Source organism: Etheostoma cragini, chromosome 18 (assembly GCF_013103735.1).
Source record: "Etheostoma cragini isolate CJK2018 chromosome 18, CSU_Ecrag_1.0, whole genome shotgun sequence".
NCBI lineage: Eukaryota > Metazoa > Chordata > Actinopteri > Perciformes > Percidae > Etheostoma > Etheostoma cragini.
In genome coordinates, this window is record NC_048424.1 from 21,257,319 (window position 1) to 21,273,922 (window position 16,604).

At 40.0% G+C, this 16,604-nt stretch overlaps 1 protein-coding gene across 5 annotated transcripts in view; it reads left to right on the plus strand.

The window, feature by feature from the left end:
* LOC117961090 (1-phosphatidylinositol 4,5-bisphosphate phosphodiesterase beta-1) overlaps positions 1–16,604 on the plus strand; it is a 165,155-nt gene that overhangs the window by 112,199 nt on the left and 36,352 nt on the right. For 4 of the 5 annotated variants that reach the window (XR_004660315.1, XM_034899489.1, XM_034899488.1 and 1 more), the window contains 6 exons: positions 3,321–3,461; positions 4,034–4,113; positions 6,670–6,723; positions 9,557–9,632; positions 11,065–11,168; positions 11,922–12,088. Coding sequence is in view for 4 of the 5 variants with exons in the window: in XM_034899488.1 (XP_034755379.1) it covers positions 3,321–3,461; positions 4,034–4,113; positions 6,670–6,723; positions 9,557–9,632; positions 11,065–11,168; positions 11,922–12,088 (622 nt within the window). In the remaining variant the exon portion in view is untranslated. The remainder of the gene's footprint in view (positions 1–3,320; positions 3,462–4,033; positions 4,114–6,669; positions 6,724–9,556; positions 9,633–11,064; positions 11,169–11,921; positions 12,089–16,604) is intronic. The other variant, XM_034899487.1, reaches the window with a different exon arrangement.

Genomic DNA, 16,604 nt, shown 5'->3' on the forward strand with positions numbered 1-16,604 from the left:
AATGTGACATTATACAACTTATATACATCATGCAAAAGTTAATATTTGCATCCAACAAAATCTTAAAGCCTTGAAATCATGTCTTAAGCTCCGTGCTTTCTAAACAGCCTTTCAGTTTAACAACTGCAGAAGCTTTAAAAAATGTAGTGTGAACTTCTACAAACTGCACAGCCTGGCGGGGTCAAATAAAGTACAGGCCTCCACAAGATGCCAACCAGAATGGTGTGTATCTTTTAACACACTACTCTGTGAACTGGATGTCTTGTGAGAGTTGGGGCATTAAAAAACTGTAGCATCAATTTGTACACCAGCAGCACCTTCCTGGAACGAGGCGCTTTTTACTTAATAAAGCACCTATCCTTGACACATAATCAATTATTACAAGTGGTAGGTAGTTTCATCATTAATCATTCATATTGACATGTCCTTTGATATGATATTTCTGTGTGTTTGAATGCACACACAAACGTGTGACACTGTGTGTATGTGTGTGTGTGTGTGTGTGTGTTTGCGTATGCATTTGTGATTGTGCGAGTCCAAGCGGGCTGGGGTGTGAGTTGAGACAGGTGTCGTGCTGCAGGTTTAATGACCTGAGGTGTGGCTGGCTTCCCATCCCAATCTGAATCCCTCTCCTTGTGCCCAGCAGAGTGGGACACAGTTTGAGTGCATGGCTGGTGACAGGTTGGGCTTCTTGACAAACTAAAGCAGGAAGAGGAGGTCTGTGTATTTCCTCAGGCTGCAGTTCCACCTGAATGCTAAGTGAATGAGAAGGGCTCTGGTACTGACACACTGCAGCTGCTAACATGCGTCGTGTATGCCTGAATGAACACACACACAAAACACATTAACAAGCATACACTCTAGAAATATAAAGTCAGTGGTCCAGAGACTGTGAGGCATCCTCTTGCTTCAACCACACCATCATCTTAAATCCCATCCAACCCCCACCCATAGCTTGTTTGGCACTAAATCTCTTGTGGTGACTGGGACCTCAGGCATGCCTCCAATTGCTCCCACAATGCACCGGCACAAATTACATTTCACTCACATGGCTGAGCCCACTCCTCTCCTCTTCTGTTCTTCTCTTTTCATGGCTTCACTTCTATTTCTCTTCATTCCTCCTCCTCCAACAGGGCCCGCCTCCCTGACATCAGCTCGTTTTTCTCCTTTTCCAACATATCTGCTGATGTTTCTCTAGTTGATGTGCTGTGAGTGCCTGAGGTTCCCTCTCAGATAAGTCCTGCGCTGACTGCATACAAGGAGATGAGCTGGATGTTCAGCTAATGGCTACAAGAAGCATCGCTCAAAACAGTATCAAATTGTATTGACGTCCAAGCGCTGCAAAGAATGAAATATGAATCTTACTGTCGTCTCGTCTGTTCTCAGAGGCTTTCATCTATGGCAGTCTGCCAAAGCATCCCTCAAAGGGTTCTTGGCCATTGTGTGTTTTAGCAAATTGAAAGTGGCTTTTTATGCTTTGATTGAAGCGGCTAGAGGCATTCAGACTATGTTAGTGGACAGAGATGGATTCCCATTCAAATCAGCACTTAGTGTTCAATTGATTGGTGGTCAAGCCTAGGATTATGTCACTGTAACCTTATTAGCAAATCATACAAAACTGGAATCCTGTCCTTTTTGCTATGTGCCGTATGTAAGCTTCACGTCCTCTTCTCTTCTGAAAATTATAGAAAGTACTGTATCTCTCCATGCAGTCACATGCTGTAGAAGGTGACTATGAGAAGCTGGCAGACAAACAGGCTGTCAGTGGGGAGCGATTCTTCAATAGGGAAAATGTATTGCCTCAGAAAAGTTCAGCATGATAACAATGGGCGCCACTAAGCCGCACAATTTGATTGGGAGGCGTAAGGGACATGTAGAGGACATTTATCAGCGTGACACAGGACATAATACTCTTTGTTTGATTGGTTAAATTAGTTGGAGCTCATTTGCTTTCTCTGCAAAATCTCTTACAGGGCTTTTTTTGTTGTGTTAATTAAGCCGGAGCAACCATTTTGTATGCTGCTTGTGTATTGGGGCAGCAAAGGAGAGAAAAAGATCGTTATTATTCCTCTCTTGCACCTTAAAGGCATTGTAGATTGCTTTTTTTATATGTTTATAAGTTGAGCTGCTTAAATGTATATTTTCTAAAATTAGTTTGGCTTCATTTTCCTCAGACAGTTGCCTCTGCTGAATCCAAATTCTTTTTGTTTTTCTCTGTGGGAACTGAATTGTTGCCAGCGTCCAATGTTTTGTTCTGAGAGACAACAGACATCGTACAACAGACTCAGTCAGCCTGTGGAATTTGTTAGTCGATGAAGTTTGTGGGAAAAGTTGTATTCATCTGAAATCTGTAAATTGCATTGCTCACTGTGGATTTGATTTCCTCTCAGGAATGAGCTGGATTTGTAAAGACATTTGTTTAAAACTTATCTTAGCAAAAACAGCATATCTCATTTCCTCAGCTAAGTGAATCCTCTGATTATGCCTAGTCACGAGGCACTGCTGTGCATTGGCGGCTCTTCTTAGTATCATTTCCCACAGTTAAATTTGAAATGTGACCAGGCGGGAGGATGTTTTCCATACTACAAAAACGAGCTGGAAGCAAGGTTTGAAAAGCATTAAGCTCTCAGCATTTAGAGAGTTGTCGTGGGGTCAAAGATAGTACAATAAATAACACTATCCATCCCCTGCAGATATTTTGTGAGCTTCTGTGTTTTGTAACAGTAAAAGTCTATATATTGTACCAGCAAGTTCACCAGTGTCATTCTTTTATCAGTTATATTACTTTAATGCCTCCAGCCCTTTTAGGTTGTTTACACTGGAAATGTCTCCCATGATAGTGCTGCTTAACCCTGCCTTGCTTGCTGCTTTTATAGCCTTTAATATGGAACCTGCATGTCACACCAAGATTGTCTGGGGCTGCAGTGTCTCACCTCGCTCCTCACACCGTCGGCCTCAGACAGCTGACCTCTCATTAATCACATAAATCAGCTGCCAGACAAGGTGCAAACTCCCAAAAACAGGCAGGTCTTGTTTCAGTTCAGTGCATTCAGAGGGCAATTTGATTTGTAAAGCAAGGTTACACCACAAAACCATGACACAGAGCAGGACTGTCTCTCACTTCCTTATAAAAAAAACATTCCTGTAAAAAAAAACTGTAGGCCACTATTGGAAAGGCGGTGTGTTTTATATTTTGTATGCAGCTGGGGTCAGACGCTGGCACAACATGATACCTTACACTTTTCCCGTGATGACTTTCACTGGCTTGCTGAATTTGATCATGGCGATGCTTTTTATCTCATTTGTGTTTCGTTATTCAGGATGCCAAGCTGCGTGAGCTACTGGATGTCAGCACGCTAGCAGGGAAGATGGAGAACAGGATGCTGACAGTAGTGAGCGGCCCTGATATGGTCAACATCACCTATCTGAACTTCATGGCTTTCCAGGAGGAGACGGCAAGGGTAAATATTTTGCATGAGAACAAAACAATTATAATGATAAGGCGTTCTATTCGTGTCTGTGGGATCCATGTTAATGAAACCTTTTCCTGAAATGACTGCACTAAAGTTTTTCAACTGAGTAAAGTGATAAACTAGGCATTTGAGTCAACCACAATAAAGACAAAACAAAGACAAAGGATTTATATTTTACAGAAATTAAAGCTTAGCTGATTGTTCTAATGCCACAAAGGTTCATTTATATGAGAAAAAGGCTGTGTAACAATAATGGGATCAGTTACTCAACATCAATGTTTTTTATGTGATAATAAATAGGTGGGATTAAAGAACTATTTATTCTCTGTTTACTGTGGAGGTTTGTGATGAAGGCACCATTTCTTCTGTTAGGTTGACTGCATGTTTTTGGAATTCAAATGGCCATTATCCGCATCTCCACATCAGCAGATCCAAACTAATGTTTGCATTAATTCGTAACACATTAGTAAAATTAGACCACCCCATTCAACCCTCAGCACTAGGGTTTGTCTGACTCTGTATGTGTGTGTGTGTGTGTGTGTGTGTTTTATTTAATGCAGGAATGGGCGGAAGAGCTGTTCAACCTGGCATCTAACCTCTTTGTGCAGAACATGTCCAGAGAGGCCTGCCTTGAGAAAATGTATGTTGTCCGCAAACACACACACACACATTACACACACACACACACACACACACACACACACACACACACACAAACAAACACTCATACAAGCAGTTGTACCAAAAATGTAAATCCCCAAGATATATATTAAAATCAGGTCTGCTAGAAACAAATAAATGTCTGTCATCACAAGCGTAATTTCTGTAAATTTACTGGTAAAAGCAAATGATGTGTCTAATATTTAGCATATTTGTAACACACAGGTAACTGTGCAAAGTATGCAAAAAAACATCATAAACCCTGCGGCACACATACAGACTTCTTTAAGTATACAGCAGGGTACATGTGCACTATAATGTACACTCACACACACACACACACACACACACACACACACACGCACACACACACACACACACACACACACACACAGGAGGTTGCTTATCACAGCTCCACAATGCAGCCTGAGGGTTAGAGTTTAAAAGATCAGGTAAAACCTGCAAGTCGACGAAGAGAGTGAGGAGAGAGAAAGCAGACAGGAAGGAAGGAAAAAGATAAATAAAACAGCTGGAAACATGTTAAATTAGTTCATGAACCCACATGTGCATCTCAGTCTGCTTATTTGCTTCTCAGTGCAGGAGTGCATATGTGACAGCATGTACATGTTTGGGTTTGTATCCATATGGCGCTGTAGCCTATGTTTTTTGTTGAAATTTCAGACATAATGACAGACCCCTGTCAGTAGATCCTTAAACCGGTCGAGTTGCTGACCTGCAGATTGAGGGGGTGTCACAATGTTAAAAAGGATTCTCCATTTATGTTGTCCGCAGCCTATTACATAAATCACCTGAGCTCTCATCACTGGCTCTTTGTCCGGTGAGACGTTTAACATCGCTCTTACACCACCTCTGATCCTGTGTAATAACGGTTTATAATGGCACACAGGTCCACGTTCGTATTGATCTGATCGAAATACACACAATGATCTATGGTTGACAGCTGATTTATGTGTGCAGTAAGTAAGTGCAGAGTGAACCTAAATATGAATCTGCCATATTGTATTGAGAGAATATAATGGCCTGTGCTTGGTGACAACTCCCAGCTGTCTGGTGTTTATCAGTAAACAGAAGCCATTAACTTGCACCCCTGAGGAGTCTAATTGACTTATGAGACAATAAAAGTAGCCATCGACCACATAGAACACACAGATTTGAATGGAATTGAATAGAACAACTTCCACAGTCACGCTGGTTGCTCACAGTTGTTGTGCACTGCTTGCTTACAAATGAGACGCTTCTTTGTCATACCTCTACTACAGCATGAGGAGACGTTGATGTTTGTCTGCATGTGGTTAATTTTCATCGCTAGCTCTTAATGCTGTGATAAAAAATGATTGCGTATATATGCCATGTTCCCAGCAACAGGAAATAAAACAGAACCCAGCAGGTCTTTAAGTGGCTGCTTGCTACAAGATGTTGTTTTGAGATCAATGCCAGGGGGCTGTGGCCGCTCCTCCTTGGATTTTGTCGCTTTGTGCCTTATCAATGATTAGGGTTAGAACTGCACATTTTTACTATGAGATTACCTATGACTATGACAGAAAACATTACCAGTACTGAAGTTGCTTTGTAATTTAATGTTTTTCTTTTCTTCCCATGACAAAAAAGTAAGTGGTTGTTCGGAAATAAGTATCTGTATTACATGTGACCTCCTTTGTTCAACATTACCTAGAAAGGGAAAGTAGAGAGTCCAAAGGAGAGAGAGTGAGACAGACAGAAAGAGAAAGAGAAAGTGGTAAATAAAACAGAGACAAATCCAAGTAATCAGGTTTCCTGTCTTCATAAATAATACAGGCAGATGAGGGGATCAAGAAACACCTTAGTTACTTCTTCCAGTGACATCAACTGTTGTCACTTACTCTCTTACACTTATTTACTCAACTTTCTCTGCCAGCATTTTTCTTCTTTTTGGAAAAAAAGCCAGTTTGTCCCCGTTAACTATTACAGTTATCTGGGACTTTGCCTGGGGCACCCGGCCTGCCCTATGAAGTGGACACTGTAATGGATATTAATTATTAGCCAGGACCCACTTAAAGCACAGACTGTAATGGTGGCTCCTGTTGCAGCTACGCTATTTTTAGCCCTGGCTGCGCTGCCTGTGTTGCTGCTGCATGGCTCTGGTCTGCCAATGCAAGACTTTCAGTGATTAGACACGATTCAAACCCGTCATGTAAACACAGGCAAATAACTCAAAGTGTGCACTGAAAGGTCGTTGTTTTGGTGGAATGTGTGTGAGTTCAAAAGTTTTTTTAGTTGTCAGACAGAGAGAAAGCTCAGATTGGAGCAATCTAGAGCAATCCTGGAAGTGTAACATAATGGATATAGACAATAGAGACACCAGTGTGCCTGTTTAACTTTGCATACTCGCTCATAGACAGACACAGACATCAGTGCCACATGTAAACTTAAGAACACACACACACACAGATCAATTACATTTCAGCAAGTAGATTACTCAAATAGACAAACTGCTGATTTCATGTTGTGTCTGGTGTGTGTGCTCTGTCCAATGCAGATACATTCGGCTGAAGCTGCAGCTCAACCCTGAGGGACGAATCCCCGTCAAGAAGTAAGTCTCTCTGACTCATCCTTCTCTCCCCTGCCACCTCTCTGCTCTTTTGATCAATGCATAGCTTCCTCTGCCTTCTCTCGTCACTATGAGCATGTATGCGCTTCAGTTTACACACATTCTCTGCATAAACTGGATGTGTGCATTTATTAGAATATGTTCCTCGTCCCTTCTATCGTCACAATACTTTCTTTTATTTTTCCCATGACTCTTCAGCTGTTTGTGTGTGTGTGTGTGTGTGTGTGTGTGTGTGTGTGTGTGTGTGTGTCTGTGTGTGTGTGTGTGTGTGTGTGTGTGTGTGTGTGTGAGAGAGAGAGAGAAAGTCGCATTTATATCTGTCACTAACTTCAGCTCAAAATCTGTGTGAAAATTTCCTTCCATGAATTTCACTTATCTGAGAGTTGTCATTAGCTCACTGAAAATCCAGCTCACTCCGTCTCTATTAGTCAAGTCGAACTTTCAGGCAGCCCACAGTGAACTTCTGCGATAACCTCCCTCAGAGCCGTAGAGGAAAACAGTGGGTGTCAACACAGAGAGGCAGAGAGACACTCCTTGCCATTTAGGGAATTAACCTCCTAGCTGGGAGGACATGTCAGCTTGATGGATATCAGCTTGACTCTGCTCTCCCACTGAGCATACAGTATACACTCATGGATCTGCGCAGGAATACGACTTTGTGTAATTAAAACAGGCCATGGCCATCGGAAACAGAGCTAAACAGCTAGCGGCAGTTGTAACGACACTGGAGTTCATTGCCGTAATCTCATTTATTGTCTACTAGTACAGTGTCCGTTCCAAATTTTATTATGAAGGGTAGAAAAGTTTTTTTTATTAAGTTTCCTGTTAGCAAAATGCTGACTGAATTTGAGATGGACCTTTATTGTGAAAGGTAGAAACAGAAGAGCCAGCGTTATGACAGCGCTTTTTTTTCTCAACCTTTTTCCCGCAGTCTTTTAGTATTATTCACAGAAGAATATCCATTGCTGTCTAAACTGCTCCAAATTCCAAAGTTCATTGGGTACCCAGAAAACCAATTTTAAAGCAGATTGGAGGGACAGTTCATGAGATATTAAACCCATTGGAATATCTGAAAACTGTGCTGTCGCAAAGCTGAAAAAAGAGTCTTAGCTCATGAAAACCTGATGTTTTGAAGATGCATGGTTTTCACAAGACAGCAGTCATATGATGGTCAGGTATATGACATTTTATCTGCATGTGTTGTGTTTTTTCACACAGACAAAAGCCTATTTTGGTGAGGCTGGTGAGAAAGCATGTGTGATATACTTTCAAAGAAACTGTTGTAATGGTTGTAATGGTAATGGTCATTGCAACGGTAATTAAATGCTAATAATAATAATAATAATAATAATAAGCAGTGACAACAATTTAACTTTATGTGATCACCTGTGTAAACATGTCTTTATTAATATTGTCTTTATAAAGGATTACAAACATCCCGTTTTATGTAGATATGGTTTTGCCATCTAGGGTTTAAACAGTGTGAATAGCAGCATTCACAATCAATCAATTTAGTCTGTATTGTAATATTTACATTTGAATAGAACAGTTCATTAAAGGGATAGTTTGGTGGGTTAGGTTTAGGGTTAGTTGTATTAGCTACTTATCCATATTCAGTCTATTACCTACAGTAGATGGAGTAGTTTCCCCAGTTTGGAGACACAGGCACGTGTGTTTGAAATGCTGTGGAATGTAATCCTATGGACAACTGTAGGAGCAAAACCCATTTTAGCACCCTATTAAAGATTTTATATGGTGACTTTGTTTTTTAACCCTCATGTTGTCCTCGGGTCAAATTGACCCGTTTTCCTATTGCAATGTTCTTTTTAATTACCCAAAATAACATGATTGATTCCACACATTGTTCTTTGGCAAGTACACATCTCTACTTTCATTAATTTTGGGGTGTCTTATTCAACTTTATAGCATTTGGAGAAAGAAATAGTATTGAGTAAAAGTTGACATATTCCTGTCTGTGATTATCCATCAACATACTGTACATTCCTTTAATTTTAGTCTAAATAATTCCTAGTTTCTGCTTTTCTAACTCTATGTAATACTCTACCTCTACTCTGTATAATTACCTATAAAGGAGGTTAATTGACCATAAATTCCAATAATAATAGTAAAACTAAAGTTAATAAGTTAGTGTTACGTAGTGTTAAACATTGAAAAAAGTGTTGAAGTTAGGGAAAAAAGCGTAAGAAAAGTTACAAAACATTGATTAATAGGCGTGAACAAAAGTGTTGACTTTCAATTTTGACGGGAAGACTACACAAGGGTTAAAGGGTTAGTAACTCCCATGAGTGAATGAGTCTGGTGGCTTTGAACAGAGAGTGATATAATAGCTTCAGAGCTGTCTGACAGCAAGGTAAAGCAGTAAAAATAGAAACCTGTTGATATAATGAAATATAACTCAACAGCTTTCCAAATTCATATTTATTACAGGGCTGATATTATACAATTTATTTTTCCCCCACATCGCCTATATTCAGTTGTATGTTTTGTTTTTCTGCACATAGTAAAGTTTCCATTTTTATCTTGGCATTTGTCTCATTTTTGTCTTGTAAGATGTCATTTTTCCTGCAATTATGTGGTTTTATTCTCTTCTTTTTAGTTTACCTTTTTTCTTCCTATGTTTGATACTGTTTCCTGCTGGCACAGAGGAGCTTTCTCACAGGGTGTCCTTAATAAGTATCAATTAAAAGCTGTGATGAAGTCATTAGTTTGACACAGAGGATCAGAGTGAAAACTCCTCTGTATGTGTGCCATTTTCTGTGATTTTTCATCAGGCTGTTTTTCTGTCGCCCTGCAGTATCTTCAGGATGTTCTCAGCAGACAGGAAGCGAGTAGAAACAGCCCTGGAAAACTGTAACCTCCCTTCTGGCAGAGTGAGACCAAAATACTAAATCCCCCCTTTATCATATCTTTGAACCAGCTCATGTCTGTGTCCCTCTGTCTCTGCCTCTCTTTCTTATCTTATACTCCAAGCTCTTTCATCTTTTTCATCCACCCGCCTACCCATCCATCCACCCACCCACCCATCCATCAGTCTGTCCTCTCACCTCAGCTCATTCTCTATTCTCCTGAAACAGCAGCTGATTGCTACTTTGCTCATTTGTTTGGAGTCTTATTTTCTGGCTGTCTGCATGACTTCCCACTCAGAACTGATTTAGCCTTGGTTGTAATGAAACAAATAGGCCCAGTGGGAGCAATAGAGATGACAAAAGCTGTTTAATCTTTACCTCTCCCAGATATCACTAGAGAGAAGCTGCCCTGTTATGCATTGGGGTGTAAACAGTCCCCCAAACACAGCAAACAATGTCTTTTAGCAGTAGTAAGCAATTTGCATGTTTGAAAGTGAGAAAATGCTGAGACATAGGCATATTGTAGCTGTAATGAATGGCTTCATAATACAAACAAAGCGAACCTACATACACAAGAAATACAAACACACAAACGTGTACACACATACACAGAACGAGCTATGTGTAACTAGCACAGGGAGAGCAGGAGGTAAGAATGTGTTGCTGCAAAGTCTGGTGGGATTTGCTGTTCCAACGCTCAAGTAATTACAGCTAAACGGTAGTGCTGTTAATCCCTCAACACACACACTCATAGACAATGGAACAAACACAACATAGCTTCCAACAATGTCTTTAGAATAACTCATTGAGTTTTAGCAGGGCTTGACCTGCATCCCCCCATCCCTTAGTGCATCCTTCCTCATCTTCTTTTCTCCCATTTGGTTCTGCTCTGTTTCTTGCTAGCACAATGCTGTTGCCTGCTGCTGAGCACACTGTGTCTTTATCAGATTTATCAGACTGTTTTGGCTATGATAGCTATATAAGGAACACTTGTGTCCACAGATATTTTGTTAATATCTAGGTTCAAATTACAGGCAGTTGTCTTTGTTTAAATAGTTGCATTTGAAATGTATATGCATGTACAATAATCATTTCCAGAGAGAGACTAGAGGTTGGGAAACTATAGAACATCCTAAAGCATGAAAGACAGATCTTGACCAAGAAAGATCCAACTTACAAGGGTTTGCTGAGTCCAATATAAAACACTTGTATGCAAAAACGTTCTTGCATGAATCCCACTGCGTGAAAACTTCGGTTATGTATAATCTGTGATGTTTTAGCACCCCCACACTGCATTAAAAATGTAATTGTACCAGTACTTGTGGAATACTTCTGATACCAGATTTGTAGTTCTTCCACAGTGTCTGTACCCACATAGCCACCCCTGTAATTTGTATGTACAGTACGTATGTGTATGCGTAGACTATGTATGTGACAACGTTGCTGTCATCTGCAGCAGAATGACTCCATCCCACAAGAGGATTTCACTCCAGAGGTCTACAACATGTTCCTGAGCAACATCTGCCCCCGATCTGAGCTGGACCACATCTTCTCTGACATGTAAGAACCATGTTTCCCTCAGTAGCATTTGCCTGTATAAGAAGTATTGTCAGGAAGTAATCAATGATCTTTTCAGCTTCCAAAGAATACGCTGCTTCCCATTTAAAAAGTTGTTTGAAAAACTTGAAACAATGCGAGAATGATTCATTTAATATCATTATTTTCCCAGCCATCTGTTCCTTGTTTCAGACTGGGAATTAGATAATGGCTAAAATCCCGGAAAAGGCAATATGGCTTTGCAGGCTTAAGACACTTGCTTTTACCCATTACAGTTGTCATAAGCCGTTAATTAGTACAGCTATTGTGTCATAATGGACCTGGTTGTCCTTGAGGGCGGTGTGGCCCCTCGTGCTGAGCTACCCATTGGCCATGAGGGACTCAGACCATCAGCTGAGGCTGCATGCTAGCATAACCGGGGCCACTCTGAGTCATAAATCTCCATCCTATTAACGGTTAAGTGTGATGGCATGAGAGCCAGAAGGCAATGGAGATGATAATTTAGTGGAACAGGCTTAGATATGAAAGGCTTTATAATGAAATCTCATAATTTACTCAACACAACATTTAATCTTCAGCTCCTTTGAGCTTGTGTTGCTATCCTCTTTGCTTCTTTAATTAGTGCTTCTTCCACCATCATTTTCATCATCTTAGTTTTTGAATTCTGTTCTTGCACGTACATGTTGCTAGGTCACCTTCCCTTTTTCTCCCTTTTTGTAAATCGACTACTCACTTTATCCCTTTCTCTCTTCTCAGGGGAGCTAAGAGTCGTCCATACCTCAGTTTGGAGCAGATGACTGAGTTTATAAACAATAAACAGCGAGACCCTCGTCTGAACGAGATACTATACCCTCCTCTCAAACCAGAACAGGTCCAGATGCTGGTGGACAAATATGAACCCAATGCTTCCCTGGCACAAAAAGGTCAGTGGCTCAAATGTCTTTCAGTAAACACAAGCACACTGTTGTGCTTATATGTTACAGAAGACACTGTCAACAGCAAATGTTTACATATTTCTCTTGACTGCTCTGCAGTTTTGTTCTTAGTATAATTCACATCTCTTGTGTCTCTTACTGTACATCTGTTTCTAAGAAAGGAAATGCCTGGAGAGAAAAAATCATATCTTAATGCATAGAATGTGTACATACCATTAATTTGACTGGCGGAAGACTGAAATAATCCTGTAGAAGAGTAGCTATGGTGGCTGAGAGAGCTCAGTGAACTGCAACTTAAAGGGATGGTTTAATGGAGTAATTTCACCCTAGGGTCCATTGCACCATGCCCTCGAGCCAAACACCCCCAGAAGCTTTTTTGCCTTGGTCGAACATTGGTCAAGTTAGCACTATCAGCCGAATGGCTTAGTGCAGGCGCTAATGGAGCCAAAGGTGTATCTCGTAAATTAAACCACTAGTAATGCCCAGAATGGTACCAAACTTCTACAGTAGTACAAATAGGTTTTGTACACATAAAACAAGGCATTGGAAAGTTTGTAGGTACACCAGTTTATTTAAAACACATGATTTTTAATTCACGTGTTTTATCTGTTTTTATTTTTTAACTGATTTTGTGTAAAGCACTTTGAATTGCCCTGTTGCTGAAATGTGCTATAAAAATAAAGCTGCCTTGCCTGAATAACACTTGCCTGATGGCTAGCTAGCTCACCAATTGTTAGCACCTGCACTAAGCCATTTGGCTGATAGCGCTAACATGACCAATGTTTGACCAAGGGAAAAAAGCTTCTGGGGGGATGTTTGGCTCTAGGTCATGGTGCAAAGGACCCTAGGGTGAAATTACTTTGAACGATCCATTTATAGCCATACTGTAGTTTGACATTTTGTAAAATGTCATTTTTTGCTCTCTGTCAGAGAGTTAGAGGAGAAGTTTTATACCATTCTCATATCTGTCTAAATTGAGGCTACAGCCAGTAGATGGGGCTCTGTAATTTAATCTCATTTGTTTAATCTGTAATTCCGTCTGTCGTTTCATGGGGGGGGGGGGGCTGGAATATTTCTTGTGCGGGAGCAGTTGCAAGGGAACTGGTAGTAGTTTGACAACTTTGAGTGTTTCTGTATTGGCTGTCTTTGCAGTGCGTTTCTGTATTCTGCGTATGTGTTGTCAAACTGTAGAACTTGCTTAAGATGACAAACTGGATGCGTTTTCTAATTGGTAATTCAATTCAATCTAATTTATATAGCACTAAATCACACAAAATGTGTTGAGTCCATTTTCATGCATCACCACACTACTGTATGTAGCAGCATCTACAGTATCTACCTGTTAATCCTTCTGTCCAAACAATAAGAATAAACAAAAATGACAATCATCACCATCACAATGCTGCATGTGTTAGAGCATCAGGAGTAGCACAGAATAATTCATGAACAATCAAGATGCAGATGGATGAGCGTAGGGGATCCAACACGTCCTGGGCGCGTTGTGCGATGTCATGTTGCCTAAAGTGTCAGTGGACAGAGAGCTGCCAAAACATCCCAGAGAACATCCCACTCCAGATATCAGGCGTCAAGGTCGAGTATGTGCCAATTCAAATTTGAGCTCTGCTGGAAAGCATAGTGTGCCAAAATGGATGACGTACCACAATCTGTTCTTGAGTAAATTACTGGGTTGTTTTTTTCCTATTTTGTTTTACCAATCCATATTGAAAACAATGTAAACTAAATAATATATTATAGAATACAAAAATTGGAAAATAAAAACTCATTGTACATTTGATTAGTTTATACTTGTAACAAATAGAGCCTATACTTATAACAAATGGAGCCTATTGACTACATCAAATGTCTCCGGCCTCCCAATCAATACTATTTGTAAATTTAATGATATCACAGCATGCCATTTTATTTATAAAATATTTGTACGATGGGTGTTTCCCAAGCAGCAACAGTGAGCATTTCTCAATCTTCATGGATGATTGACTTAATATACCTGCATACAGCTATTTCTCAATATGCTGAAGACCTGAAGTTTAGTTGAATATATTTAAAAATACTAAATGTTTGGAGGCTATTATTAAATAGACTTACTGTTTAAAAAAAAAAACATGCTAATCTTTAGTTCTAGGATAGGCTGTTTATATAAACACCTGTTCAGTACCATCATCACTATTACTATAATCATATTTGCATGTTTTATTACTGATTACACAGAAACTAAATCCACCTGAACTGACTCAAGCAAGGCATGAGTGCCACTTTAATCATCTCTTCTCCTAAAGTACCTACTTTACTTTTTTTAACTTTTTTAAATGTGTGACAAAATGAATCTGGTGCCTAAATTAGATCAAATACTTTTTGAAGCCACATTGAAATCTCATGTTTAACCGCCCTGTGTTTGACTCTGATCACAGTGATGTGCTCGTACTGCAATGTTGTGTGCTCAGCCCATCCATGTGTCTCAGGAAGTGTGCCCTTCTCTGTCCCAGTGACAGATTTCCCCATGTGAAGTATTTATCTAGCCGGAGGAAGTGCTGCCATCTGCTTTGCAGAGGGGTCCAGAGCTCCACATGCTACCTTCACACTCACTCACTCACGTACACACTTTTTCCTTTCTCAAGGACACTCATACATGCATGTAGAAATGTGAGTGTGTGTGTGTGTGTGCGTGCGTGCGTGCGTGTTTTTGCATAGTAAGCATGTCCTTGTATGATGCACTGAAAAAGCATTGTGTTGATGCACACGGTTAGTATGCGTAGGTGTGTCCATCAATCGGAGATAGCAGTTAGAGTGCATTAGGTGTGATTTAGGAAGACTTTCATTTTCTTTTCTGCTCATTTACTTTGTCACACTTTGTCATTATCTGTATCCAGCTGTGATTCTGTGGATATTAAACCTTTTATTCATCTCTTTAGTGCTCTATCATTGTCTTGAACCTGTGCTCGCTCAAATGCCCCTACATTGTTTGAATGCAGATGAATATATTGGTAAATGAAACAAGACGCTTAAAGTCTTTTATGTCAAGAGTTAATGGTGACATATAATCGCATATTCATCTTCGGTGATTGTAGAGAGGTTCTTAGTCAGATTTTGTCAGTTTGAGTCCACTCTCTAGGTTATCATTACATTTAGAAGACATTTACCCTGCAGTTTCCTTTCAGCTCAACAGAGTCCTCTCCTTTCAGATTAAACGCCACATTTCAAGCATCACCTTTAGAATAACACCTGTAGGTTGTCAATCAAGTAGATTTCTAATCCCATTCATGTTAGCACAATTTCTCCCTGTCTGACCTACGAATATCTTGGGAATTGTGTGAGTTTAAGTGGTACAGAGTTTAGGCCTTCGCCTGGCATAGAGAGGTCCTGGCAGTGAGCAGGGAAAAAAACTGAGTGCTACTGAGCTCACATATCACAGACAGCAGCCAGCGTTAATTAGTCCAGCAACTCTGCAGAGGGCGGCACCGCATTAATTAGCATAAAGTGGCCGGAGGGACCTGCTGCACCCATCGAGCTTGCATCCCTTAGCATATTTAGCATGACGTCAAGCAAGTGTGTGTGTGCGTGTGGGTGGAGGATTTAGCTTTAGTTTTAGTTTAGCTTTGAGCGCTTGCTATATGTACAAAACTGAATCCATGCAGGTGTGGTGTGTGATGTGTATGGTAATGTGTATGGAAATTTTAATCTTCTCCCTGGATGACTGGAGCTTTTCTTCTGCCAGCTTTTTACTTATTCAGCGTTATTCACTTTGTCAAGCAAGTTCAGTGAACATGAGCTCAGTGATGACAGCAAAAAGGCAAAGCTTAACATAAGTGACCTTGACAAACATCACAACCATGAAAGAGCAACGTCAAGCACAGTTCAGCGTTTTCAGATCCAAGCAATGCAAGTTGAAGCTAGTGGAACAAATTCAGGTTTGTATCGGAAACTACCTGTGAAAATAGGAGATTTTTTAATGCTTTCGTATTTCTAATGAATGGTAATAACTGAAAGTATACATCCACAGTAAAATGTAAGAAACTGAAACACTGAGCTGCAGACTTTAAGGATTAACTGCAAAGGCTTTCAACAAACAGTGAATTAGGGTTCCGGCTAAATTAAACTACTAATGTCATCTCACTGTTAATTAGTGGTTATGAACAGTTTTTGCAATGTAACCTTTAAAAACATTTGTACACGGTCTTTCAACTTTCAACTCATTTTTAGTCAAATGCAGTATGTGTACGCAGTATAATGTACACACAAACACACAGATTCTTCAAGATTGCTAATCATGGTAGGTTTTATTTAAATAAATAAACAATTTAATTTGAATAAATTAAAAAAGGCTAAGACTGTCTGAAAATATTTTTTTATATTTTAGTCTAAAGGATAAGGCTGACAATTATTTATCCCATGAAAAGACCAAAACACAACATGTTAGCGTGTCCATCAATGCATTACGACTTCAATACCCTATATTAATCATACATATATAATTTATATATATATA